The sequence below is a fragment of the Solea senegalensis genome, linkage group LG7, assembly GCF_019176455.1.
Source record: "Solea senegalensis isolate Sse05_10M linkage group LG7, IFAPA_SoseM_1, whole genome shotgun sequence".
Lineage (NCBI taxonomy): Eukaryota > Metazoa > Chordata > Actinopteri > Pleuronectiformes > Soleidae > Solea > Solea senegalensis.
In genome coordinates this window covers 8,957,167-8,969,935 of record NC_058027.1, presented here as the reverse complement: position 1 = coordinate 8,969,935, position 12,769 = coordinate 8,957,167, and the positions used below count along the sequence as shown (strand labels likewise).

The window sequence follows — 12,769 nt, the reverse complement described above, 5'->3', positions numbered from 1 at the left end:
CCGACTTGTTTCATAATGAATTATCTCTACAGTTTCCTCTCGACAAAGGTGATGAATCTTTGACTAACAAAGTCATAAAGCAGAGTCACAGAGGGTGCTGCAATTTTAACAGGATTTACCAAAATAGTATCTTGTGTCTTTACCAATGTTTAAAACTGCATATTAACATATTAATTTGTTGTGGCAATTATGTTTTTTTCAGTAATTGAAGTTATTTTGATGTACACACCAATATAATATGGGACAGTAAAATAAAACTAAACATTTGACTCACTCAATCCTTTATTTTACAGATAAAAGTACAAATAAATGACTGACAGTGTGTTCACTGACAAAACACATTGTTTTTTTGCAAATATAAAAAAAATAGAAGGTGATGGCTCTAACATGCTAAAAAAGAATAAAAGGTTGGCACAGCTTGCAAGATTTAAATTTTCATATATTGCTGTTCTAGAAGGTACCACAATTAGCAGGTCAGGTGGCAACAGGTGAGGGTATGAAAATAAGGTATACATAGATTATCCCACAATGGCTTTGTTTTTGCAGGTTTATTATACTGTGGAGATGTTCCATGTATCTCACTTAGGGACACCATCCCCCACATTTCTGTGAAACCTGTAAAAAGCCTGGGCAAGATTTTTGACAACAGCATCAAGGGCTGTGAAGAGCTGGAGAGATGGTTGAAGAATGCCTTTCTGGTTAATTCAAGGCTTGGATTTATCAGCGTGGAACCCTACTGAGGATCCTTTGGCCGCTGCTCTTGTATGAGTTTCCAATCTTCACCATTTCAGAACTGGAAAGGAGAGTCAGCCACTATTTGAGGAGATGGGGCAACCAAGGAGTCTGAGCAGTATCGCCCTCTATAGTAACACCTGTAAACGACCTCAGGAACATCACTGATGATGTGCCCTAGCTTAGCATCAGAAGATGTTTCATCAGTACAAAAAAATCTAGCTGAGGGCTGCAATCTCTCCTTAATGCATTGTGATTTTTTGTGACAAACTTCTTTTTTATACTATATTTTTATTTTTAGTAAAAATCAGCAGACATATAAGCTCACTTTTTGTGAATCTAAAATCTATCTTTGTGGGTTCAAATTAGTTTTCTTTTTCAGAGCCAAACTGGCCCTGATTGGGATCTGCTTGGTTAAACAGTGCAGTATGGGTTATTATTGAATGATCACTTGAAGTTTCTTAAGTATACAGTATCTACAATGATAACCCAAACCTGGCTGTTCCACTGTTCTGCCTCCACCCCTCCGATACATCTTCTCCCTGGCCAAAGTGTCAGATAGAACAGACTTGCCACAAAATGAAACACAATGAAGAAATACAATCCTGGATGTCGCCAAGGCTTTTTACAACATTTAGAGGAATCCCTGCTGGCTGCAGGATAACTCGGTACACTGTGAAGAGTTGAGATGTGTCCTGTCAAAGCCCCAAACAAAATGTTTGAAATGCACTTTCAAAGGCCGGGAGGCTGCCTTAAGGCACCACAGAGGAATACCTTCACTGTACATCAGGAGCACAGTGATACTGAACAAAGGAGTCAGAGGCTAATAGGCATGTATCTCATATACTTCAGGCCAACAGACATGACATAAATCCTAATAATTAAAAACAAAGAGCTGATGGAAATATACAAACAAAGATCTGTCAACCTTTGTTCTTTTTTGTCTGTAGCTGAAACAAATTCCAGTGCACCTCAGTCTTGGGCACACATTTCAAATCCAGATCTTGGAAGTCAAATGAAAGCAAATGAAACAACCACACACTTAAACTCTACAACCTCATCAGAGCATCCTAAAATGTGAGTGTTGGTAATAAGGTTTCTGGGTTTGGAGCAAGGGATGACTTTCTCTTAGCCCACCAAACCCAGCCTAAATGTTCAAGCACAAATGCAGTGAAGTGAGAAACCAAGAGTGCTGTAAGCAACAAGACAACTTGAATAAAACACCACAATGAAGAGGAAACATGGCCAACCTAATTTCAGCTTTGACACTTAACTGAGCATCGTGAGCCCCACTGTGCACTGTGAATAAAACATTACGTGTCTTGCATTTCTATTAAATTAAAGGGAATATTCTGCTGTCCTTTTTAGACATTTTTTTATTTGTTTATCCTAAGATAGTTGATTTGTCACAGACAGGCCATACACACACACTAAAGTTATGGCATATGCATAAAAGGTTGCAATGAGCTATTTCTGTACAATGTTTTGGTATATGTTTGTGCTCATGAGCACACTTGTGCGGCATATACCATGCAGATGCCTCAACACAACAAGGCTTATTTTCATTTCACTTTGCCACATAGTCAGGACCAAGCAATTATTTGCCACATGCTAAATGTGTCTGCACAGAAACAAAGAGTCATTTTCAGATGGTTATGAGTCTATACTCCCTACTGGAACTCAAATGAGCATTGAGGTCAGGTGGCAGTAGTATGAAATGTGATCATGGGCTGGAGACAGTAGTGACAATGTGTTGGGGAAATGTTCTTCACACACACACATTTATGCAGATGTCCTGTCCTCTAAATGGTTCAAGCTCTCCCCCGTGGCTCCAGAGCATAGTGCAAATTGACTCTTAACCTCCTGTTGTGCCAGTACAGTTGACTGACACCTTTTCAACCCTGTATGTAGCTGTCATACTCTATTTGTTTCATAAAACAGGCGATAGAATATACTGTATCTATATCTTCTCTTCTGTTGATGTGAAAGTAGAAAAACACCAACCATTCTCTTACAAAAGAATTGCAAAAATGTACCTTTTACTTGTTTTTTTCTTTTCTTCTTTTTTTTGTTTATTACAGATTGAAACAAATAACAAACCCTAAACAGATAAAATGACAGTGTATAACAATTCCATTGTGTAATTTACCACTGGGATCCAACATATTTGCTATTCTCACATGCATATTTCATAAATTTCTACATAAAAAACATTACAATACAGGTTTACTTAAATGACTGACAGAATAATGTCTTACTTTCCACACATCAAGGACATTCATTTTGTTTTTCTTGTTTTTTTTTCATTTTTAAGGAATTGTATTTATAAAATTAAACAAAAACGAGGTGATAAAGAACATCATCTGTCACTGGCTACAATAGAGAGGGATCTGATTTATTCATTTCCATGTTTGTCTATTTGTTTTGTCAGTTTATGTGGATTTTTAATTATTTTCCTCTGACACAGTTGGAAACATTTTACATATTCAGTCCATCTATTTGTCTCTGGAAAGTCTCTAAATTCTAGTTTTGCTGTGTGTTGTACATTCTTCTAAGTTGGTACAAAGCCTGGTGAGCTGGTAATTCTAATTGACAGTGTAGGAATCTGTCCATTGTACTTATTGTTCTTACCTTCAGGGTCATCTTGGCCAGGAGCTCCTGAAGGTCCATGATGCCTTGCACAAGGCTCAAGAAATCACTGCATGTCGGACAAGCTCAACGGTGGAAGAGTAAGCACCAAAACAGACAATAAAAGGAGACATAAAGCAGAGGAGAAGCAATTAGATAGTAGATAAACAGAGCAAAAATAAATCTTTAGACTGACTATATTAATTGGACTTAGCACATGGTGTCCAAAAACCAAAAAACAGGAAGCGTCATGAATCTGTTTACTCTTTGTCTCAGGCTTGTGGTGTAGTATCAATAATAAAGCAACAAGGTGTGATTATACACCTTATTGACTGGTGACAGAGATGGCAGCGTTGACCTCATATCTTAATCTGTCTGACAGCAAGCTGATGGAGAAACAAGGTGATGAGAGGAGTCTACACTCATTCCGAATAACAGCAAAATGAAGATAGAAGACCAAGGAAAAGTAGAGCGAGTCTTTGCCTGTGATCAGTGGACAGAGGTCACTACCAGATAATACATTGCTCATTACAATCCAATTTTATAATGGTGCACAGAAATGGCCAGGGTTATTTTTTTCTTTATCTCTCAGGCTCAGTGTGTGTTCGGAACATAGTGTGTGACTTTATCATCATTATACTTACTGCGGTTAAGGTTAGGACACTGTGTGATGTAGCCATTTGGAGTGAAAATCAGCTTCACATCCTGGATAATGCCCTAGCAAGAAAAGAAGGAAGGGGGTGCAAGGAAAAAAACCGGAAAGAGATAAGTGCATATATGCACAATGACTTATCATAATCCTAAATACTTAGATTAGCATACAAACATGTACACTAAGTGGATAGATATCGATAGATCCATACATCCACAATCATATTACACACAACTGAACAAAACAGATTTCAGTGTCTCGTTAACAAATATTTACTTTTACTATTTATAGCATTTTATACAATGCTCTTAATGTTCTCAGTGCAGCACAAGAATATTTATGGCTTTACACACGACCATTTCCATTACCATCCTGGATTAAACTGCTGTTCTTCATCCTTAAAATTTGTATTGTGTATATTCTTTTGAACTGATTTATGTTTTTACACTGCTTTAAATCATCTGTTAGACAGTTCCATAATTTAACCCCCAAGATTGAAACACACATACAGTACTTTTGTGTCCTGGCACACTGCATTTTTAAATTTAGTTTCCCACGTAAATTATACTCCCCTCTCTGAAAGCAATGTCCTGATTTTATTTGGAAGGAAATTATTTCTTGCTTTGAATATTATTTGTGCTGATTTAAACTGAATTTGATCCGTAAGTTTTAGAGCTTGTATTTGTAAGAGGTGTTAATTGTGTGGTCTCTATGTATTATTTATTTATTAATCTGATAGCCCTTTACTGCATTATGTATATATATATATATATATATATATATATATATATATATATATATATATAATTATATATATAATTATATATACAATTACTATTATTATTATTATTATTATTATTATTATTATTAATAACAATAATAATAATAATAATAATAATAGTAATATATATACATATATATAATTCATTGGTTGAACTTTGCTTTTTATTATTGTGTTTCCCCACAAGATATTGGTTTTATCTGCATATAATCTGGTCCAAAAACTGACCCTTGAGTTACCACACATGTTATATTCATAAATCCAGATTTATATTGATGTATTTGTACAAATTGTTCCCTGTTAATTATTTAGCTCTTTAATCAGTCCAAAACAATACCTTGGAAACCATACATTAGTGGTTTTACAATACCATCAATAAAACTCTTCACTGTGACCATATCAATATCATTCCAGTCCAACCTGTCCTCCAACTGAAATGTAACTATGGGTCGTTTTGGGCGCTGGTTTTGAAAACGTATTTCTCCGTTTTCCAGTGCGGTATTTTTAAACTCAAATATGCACATGTGTTACTGAGGTTAGGGTTAGGGCAAAAAAGACAGGGTTAGGCAGTAAAAATTAAAAAGTTGGTACAGGGAGTCGAACACTTGTTGACCACACTCAGTGCAGTGTTCTCATCACTGAGCCGACTGCCAGTGGCGAAGCTACTAGATACCACTTCCAAGGTACTACCAGGTTGCTGTCATGTATACAACTGCGACGTAGACGTAGGTCGTAACGACCTATATGTACGTTTCATTGGAGGACAGTTTCTTCCAGTCATACTGGTTTTGTTCTTAAAGCCATTGACAATATCATAAATTAATTAATTTTCTTCATATACTGTATGATATTCCAATTTTGATTTAATAGATCATTTTTTAAAATGTTCTGCTTCTTCTCTGTTCTAATTCTTTTATATACAATGTTACTCTGATATCTGTTATCCTTATAATTTCAATTATAAACAGCAAACACTGGTAAATGATCACTAATATCATTGATTAAAAAGCCTTAAAACTAAACCCAGAGAACAGTTGAGGTGGATCCACATTCTGTTTTATCATTTGTATTTGATTGTGAAAAAATAAAATAAAATGTCTAATATTCTGTGTTAAGATGTATATTCCCTGTTATACTTTGCTGCATCACAAAGTCTATATTGCTATTGTTCTTTGTTTACTGGAAAACAGCATGCTTCTACTTCTTATCTATTTTTCCCCTTCATGGTACGCATGTACTTGTGTAATTTGTAACAACGGTACCATCATACTGCCTAGTGACAACAGAAGTAAATTAGCCACTGGCTACAGTCCAGCATATTTACATGTTCTTGGTCATTAATGTACATTGTTTCTATACTAAATTAATACATTAATAAATAAGGATGAGTTTTTATAGGTCAAAGATATCAATCACATTTATAAAAGATGTACAGTGTTGCATGTAACCAGATCTGCACTACAGTAACACACTGTGCATACTGCGCTGAAGTATCAAATATACTAAGCACAGGAGCAAAAGTAAATGTTCTGAAACCAACAAGGCTCTCTCTCTCTCTCTTTACCAAACTGTCTGTCAATCACTGTGAATGACAGGCTGTGGTGCAGGGCTTTGTGATGACCACAGGGAACAACCTTGGAAAACAAAGCGCCTCTCTAATGGAAAACACCAGGGTACACACACACACAAGCACAATGGAGTTAATACATTTTTACCGTGTCTTCAAAGTGGACACTTAAACATGCTGGAGGAACATTGGAATTCATGACCTTAAGCAGAGTTGGCATCAACTCATCTCGATTGTATGTGTTTTATGTGAAATTTATTTACAGTTGATTTGGTTGGTCTGGGTGCATGTAACACCTGCCTCTTTTTCACACAGACAATGAGAAACGCTTTGAGGTGAACGGGCTTGCAGCACAGACTGAAAACAAACACTCACTCTGTCCCACATAAACACACACACACAATGAAAGTTAGTAAGTATCAGATGGTGAGGAAGAGATAGTCACCGTCATTCAGAATGAAAATGAAGATGTGGATCATGGATGTCTGTGCTGATGGTGATTTACAGGAGCCCTGACTACACATCACTGTCAGTGATCAGCAGGTAATCTCATCTCATTCTTGTTTTCCCACACATACACAAACACACACAAGAATGAAGAAAGTGCACACCTATGTTTTTTGATGTTGTTTTTTATCCATTTCCCCACATGGTACTAAGAGTCCAATTGACTGCCTGTACCTTACAGTACTGTATTTTTCAACGCTTTATATTTCAAAGGAACACAAAACAACCATAGAACCCTTCATCACAATCTGAATAACACAATATCCTCAGTGAAACAAAATTTAAATTGACACTAAATATAATTAATAATTGTGTTTGTAGTCAAGAAATAATCAAATCAGTGCAAACTAGTTTATGGTAATACCTAGAAGATGCAGCTTGGACACATCATCAGTGATGAATTTAGGGTCACGGGCTGTTTTGGGTCTCAGATCATCAGACACCCTCACCTGGCGACCCAGCCGGGGTTGATCAGACCCTGGCTTGTGTCCAAGCAGCGTGCTACTCCATGCTTCACCCCTCCTGATGCACAACCACCTAGAAGCTTTTTCTGCTGCTTCGCTGATGTTTCTGGTGGCTTTCCTCTATGGCAACCCCTTTATGCCAAAGAGCCTTAGCACTCGGTGCAGAGATTGCCCTGGAAACCCCCTGCAGCCCACCTCGATCAGCTCACAGCGGGCCCTCGAACCGTTGGTTCTGCAGGCCTCTACCTGCTCAAGATATTTGGGCCTCCTCTATCCGGTCTTCCCAGGGAACTGAAAGATCCAACAGCACCACCTGCTTCAGACACTCTGATGTTAAGACCAAATCTGGCCTGAGAGATGTCCTTGCAATGTGCTCTGGAAACTTAAGCTGCTTCTGGAGGTCCACTTTAAACTGCCAGTCACGCACAAAGGCTAGCAGTCTGGTTAAGACCTTGTGCTCCATACACTGTTTTTCCCCTACCCTGACCAAGGCGATGTTATGTCTTGCCGGGGGCTGGTGTTTTGTATGCTTGATTCCAGTGCAGACGGTTTCAGCTACTACCTTTAGCACCTGATCATGGTGCCATGTGTACCTCCCCTCTCCCAGGGCTTTAGGGCAGCAGCTTATGATCCAAAGAGCCTCTTGCCAGGTGTTTCTACTAGGCCCCAGCAATGCAGGTTGGATGGGCTTGGGAGTACATCATACACTGCCTGGATCAGAAACTTGAGTCTTGCTGGTTTTGACGTCCAAAGTTCTGTCCAGGTGATGAGGTAGATGCATGGTCCCAGTTGGGCCCCTTGGGCTTGGACCAACGCAGTGGCGCATGGCCACTGGCGTACTGTGGAGTTCCTGTTCCACCTCTTCACAGATTTCGCTCTGAATTAGCTGTCGTCTCTCTCTCCCCTGAGCTTTGTCGTAGCATGGTCTTGTGTGGCTACCAAGCCTAGCTTGCCTAACTGCCAGGACCACGTGGTCATGTCTCAGTCTTGCCTCTGCCTGTGCGAACGCCTCCTGTGCCTTCCACTTCCTACCCATTCTGACTGTGATGAGATGCCTGCTGAGGAGACTCTGGTGTCAGATGAGTCTGATAGAGTAGCACCTCCCTGGCTCTGGTGACCTTAAACTCCTCTATTAGACCGGTAAAGGGAAGATGCAGCTTGTTGGTGTGTCCATAAAGGGGAATGCTGTTAAGGCTCTTTGGCAGGCCCAGCCATCTACGCAGGAACTGGCTGATGTTTCTTTCAGAGTCCTTGACAGTGGTTATCGGTACTTCATATAATACAATGAGCAGATGACAGATTCTACAGCTTATTAAAGATTTGCATAATAGTTGATAAAAGCAGTGTGTATTCTAGGCTTTTCTAGTTGATTTAAATAGATAAGAGTTTAAATCTTCTTAATCCTAGGTTAAAACCTTTCCAGCTTGTTCATGGTTATATTCATTTTACTGCTTTATAGTACTGTCTTGTCACGATCCCACTCTCCTCAACCACTATTATCCTTATTATTTGTTATTTTCCTCTGTGCTGCTCTCTCTCTCCCTCTCCCCTCTCTGCAGGAGGCGTGGCTGACCTACTTCCACTGATGACGCTGGTGATCAGCAACACCTGCGGCAGCTCAACCTCACCTGCTCCTGATGAGCAATCAGGAGGCTTCTAAAGCCTTTGCCGTCTCAGTCACCAGTGTCAGATTGTTTTTGCTCTACTAGTGGTAACGTCTATGACTTCTACTGTGATTTCTGTAACTCTGACTCCTGGAATACTTATCACCGGTGTTGTTCTGCTTCAGGTCGCCATGTCTCCTGCTTCCCCGAGAGCTGCTGATTCACCACAACACATCTCGGCCGTTGGAACCTCCCCTGTCTTGATTCACCATCGTGAGTCTGTTCCTGTTAGCATCCCCCCACTCACTGACTCTCACCCTGGGCTCTCGCCATTTTTGCACAGCTGCATCGGCAATAAATGGACAAGAAGTGCTTTAAAGCTAAATGAATCAATAGCTTTATATTAACAGCGCATCTAAGGATTACATATGATGTGAAAAGGGATCAACAAAGAAAATGTCACCATCTCTGCAGCTGCATTGATTTGTCATCATGTGAACCCAGGGACTACCACCCAGTGGCTCTGATGTCCCATGTGATGAAGGTGCTGGAGTGGCTGGTCTTGGCCCACCTCAGACCGCAGGTTAAGGTGGTAGCTGTGAAGTGGGCCAGTGAGAACCACCTGATTCTGAATGTGACCAAGACCAAGGAGATGGTGGTGGAATTCAGGAGGAAGAGGACAGCTCCACAACCGGTGAGGGTGCTGGGGGAGGACATTAGGTGATGCTGAACAACAGACTGGACTGGAGGGCTAACACCAGTGCTGTGTCAGAGGAGGCTGCCATGCTTTGATGTATACAGCGAGATGTTGGAGTTATTTTACCAGTCAGTTGTGGCCAGCGCACTGTTCTTTGCTGTGGTGTGCTGGGGGAGCAGCATTGGAGCCGGTGAAACTAACAAACTGATAAAGAAGGGCGGCTCCATCATCGGCTGTAAACAGGAGACCGTGGAAACGGTGGTGGAGAGGAGGATGCTGAATAAACTGCTTGAGCGTAACATGCAATAAACCAATCAGAGCGTCATCTCACATTCCCTTTAAATGCAGGGGTGCTTGTTCCATGGCGGATTGCTATTATAATGGCGGATTTACCAGGCGCACTCCAGGAGCAATTCTCAGCCGAGGAGACTGACATCCTCGTCAGGGCCGTAAAATACCAATAAGTGGCTTTGTATGGGGATGGGAGAAATCCACCCAAATTTGTTTTGGTTAAACAGGCGTGGGAAGAAATCGCAACAATTCTAACTACAGCTGGGAATCCCCAGGACATTGCACCAGTGCTGGAAGCGCTACAATGATGTCAGAAGACTGGGAGCACATCGCACATTGACACTCCCGGACCATCGTGTGTCCAATCCCGCCGTAGCGAGCTTCACATGCCTTTCAGAGGGAACAATAATTAGTTCTTCTCTTTAAATCTTTTCAACTGTTAATTTTTCCATTTAAGAACAGTTTGCTGTTTTTTGACAAAATGTAAATTCACTCACTGAATCACGAGGTATGAATGTATGGTGATATTTTTCCTTGTAATTATGAATTGTTTGCAAAAATGGGAACGGCTTCTTTGTACATGAGAGAAGCAAAGTGGATGCACGTTTTGCACAAGCTACATTATGGCCAAGTGTGCGCCCTTAAAAGAGCGCCACTGACTTTAGACTAGGTTTTTCCTGGTCTGTGGCGGAATTGTTTTTTGAAACAGCAAAATAGCACCAGGGAACGTTTGTGCTGGAACGCGCCTCCTCTTTTCGCTGAAGCACCCCTGGAGTGCAAGTTCATTCCCTTTTTTAGGGACCTGCGCTTGTGGAGGGAAAATTACAATGTGAGTCGAGTGCAAAATAGGAATTGTACAAGCGCCAGTGTACAAAGTCAAGTGCAAGATGTTCTATTAAGCCCTTAGACTTGATAGAACTTAATAGCACTTAAAGAATACTTGAGGGTGTTGACATTTTTTAGTACATAGTGTTTATAAGTCCTGCTTGTCTAAATTAGTATGGTCTAAAACGTTCCATTAAGGCATCCAAGTGTGATTCCTGTAAGGATAAAACAGTAGCACATCCTCGAATGTGGTGCTCTGCAACTTGTGCAATTTAGAAATGTCTTTATTACAGCAGAGCAACTGCTCTTAAGAGAAAGCACAAAAGTCCTGTTTGTGTTTTTAACATGTAGAACACATTTCTATGTGTGTTTTTGTTTATCTAATATTGGTGTCTCCACTAAAACACCTCACTCGTTCCTGTAAACCTTGCAAATTGGAAACATCTCATCCCAGCAAGTAATGGTTGATTGCTGAGAATACACACAGGGTTTTTTTTTATGTGCATGCCTGATGCATTAAAATCTAATAGGAAGCATCAAACTCACTGTCCATCCACCTCTTTTTTCCAATACATTGTGCAGAGTTTCCTCAACATATGTGTTGTTGTGGTCTGTTGAACAAGACACAAGGCGAACTAACTGGTGACTGGTGGAGTGTCAGAACCAGGAATTTATTATGATGCGTTCTGACACACACACACACTCATACAAGTACTACTATCACAGTGAGGACCACTGAAAACACACGCTTGTGCTAACACAACAATGACACCTGTTAGTGTGTCATAATGTTTCTCCACATCTAGTGCACATGACATTTCTGAAAGTTGTAGGTTGTTCTGTCACTCTGGATTTTTTATTTAGATTTGTGTGTGTTCTTGGGATTGTCAGAGGCAAAATTAACAGATGTAATTCAGCGTTTCCCATGCATTGACCGCCACATACATTCTGTTTCTCTATCTCTCTCCCTCTCTCTCTTTCTCTTTCTCACACACACACACATTCCCACCAGTCTTAGCTGTGACAGGTTTTATTGAATTAAAGGGCATAAAAGAGATTGTGTGCATGTACTCTTTCTAGAATAAAGATTCATGCTGATTTAGGCATATTGTTTAATTTTGTGTTAATTGGCAATTAAGGTATGGTACATCTCAGGTGATGTCATGGAGTAATCCAAAAGAAATGTAACGAGTAGTGTAATTTTAATTTAAACAGCAAGTAACAAAGTAAAGTAAGGCATTACGGCATTACTTTGTTTTTAAAGTAACTAGTAATTTGTAATGATCCATTACAAATTACAAGTGCAAGTCCAAAATTATCTTCCTGATATCTTGGCTGATTTTGTTTTACTTTCCCATGATGTTACACAAAGAAGCAGTGTGTTTCAGGTGTGCCTTAAAATACATCCACAGGTGTGTCTCTAATTAACTCAAATGTTGTCAATAAACCTATTAGAAGCTTCCAAAGACATGACATCTTCATTTGGGCTTTCCCAAATTGTTTGACTCTAAAGAAAGTAATAAACAATTGTCTAAAAATATGTGTCTAGTGTATGTAAACTTCTGGTTTCAACTGTATGTAACTTGCTGATGTTATTAGGCTGTTCTATTTTCTATCTATTTTAGAAAAAAAATGGCTTATAGTGTTGTTAGTGTTTTTAAATCATGTGTCAATTGATTTGTATGACCATGAAAGCAACCACCAATGCCACAAGCTACGCAAACAGCCATCTCTAAACAGCTAAATTCATAACAAGCACTGCAATTGTACTGTACTAAAATGATCCACAGTGACGAGACTGCCACTCTCTTTGTAACTTTACAGTTAGAATTCCAATTGATTGGGGGTTGAGATAAAATGCTTAGAATAGGGAATGCAAAGAAAAAAACAACACAAATTAAGTGCAAATTTGTGTGTGCTACTGATTTCTGAAAGGTGTTTTTTTTTTTTTTTCCCTTGTCTCTTGTGCATAGAAAATAAATAAGCCGTCCTTGCAAGAATGAGTTATAAGAACTAAAATA

At 39.5% G+C, this 12,769-nt stretch overlaps 1 protein-coding gene across 1 annotated transcript in view; it reads right to left on the bottom strand.

Moving 5' to 3' along the window:
- LOC122772172 (protein kinase C-binding protein NELL1-like) overlaps positions 1–12,769 on the bottom strand; it is a 232,010-nt gene that overhangs the window by 150,375 nt on the left and 68,866 nt on the right. The window contains exons 6-7 of the mRNA XM_044029913.1: positions 4,005–4,077; positions 3,364–3,446 (exon numbers count right to left, since the gene is read on the bottom strand). Coding sequence (XP_043885848.1) covers positions 3,364–3,446; positions 4,005–4,077 — 156 coding nt within the window. The remainder of the gene's footprint in view (positions 1–3,363; positions 3,447–4,004; positions 4,078–12,769) is intronic.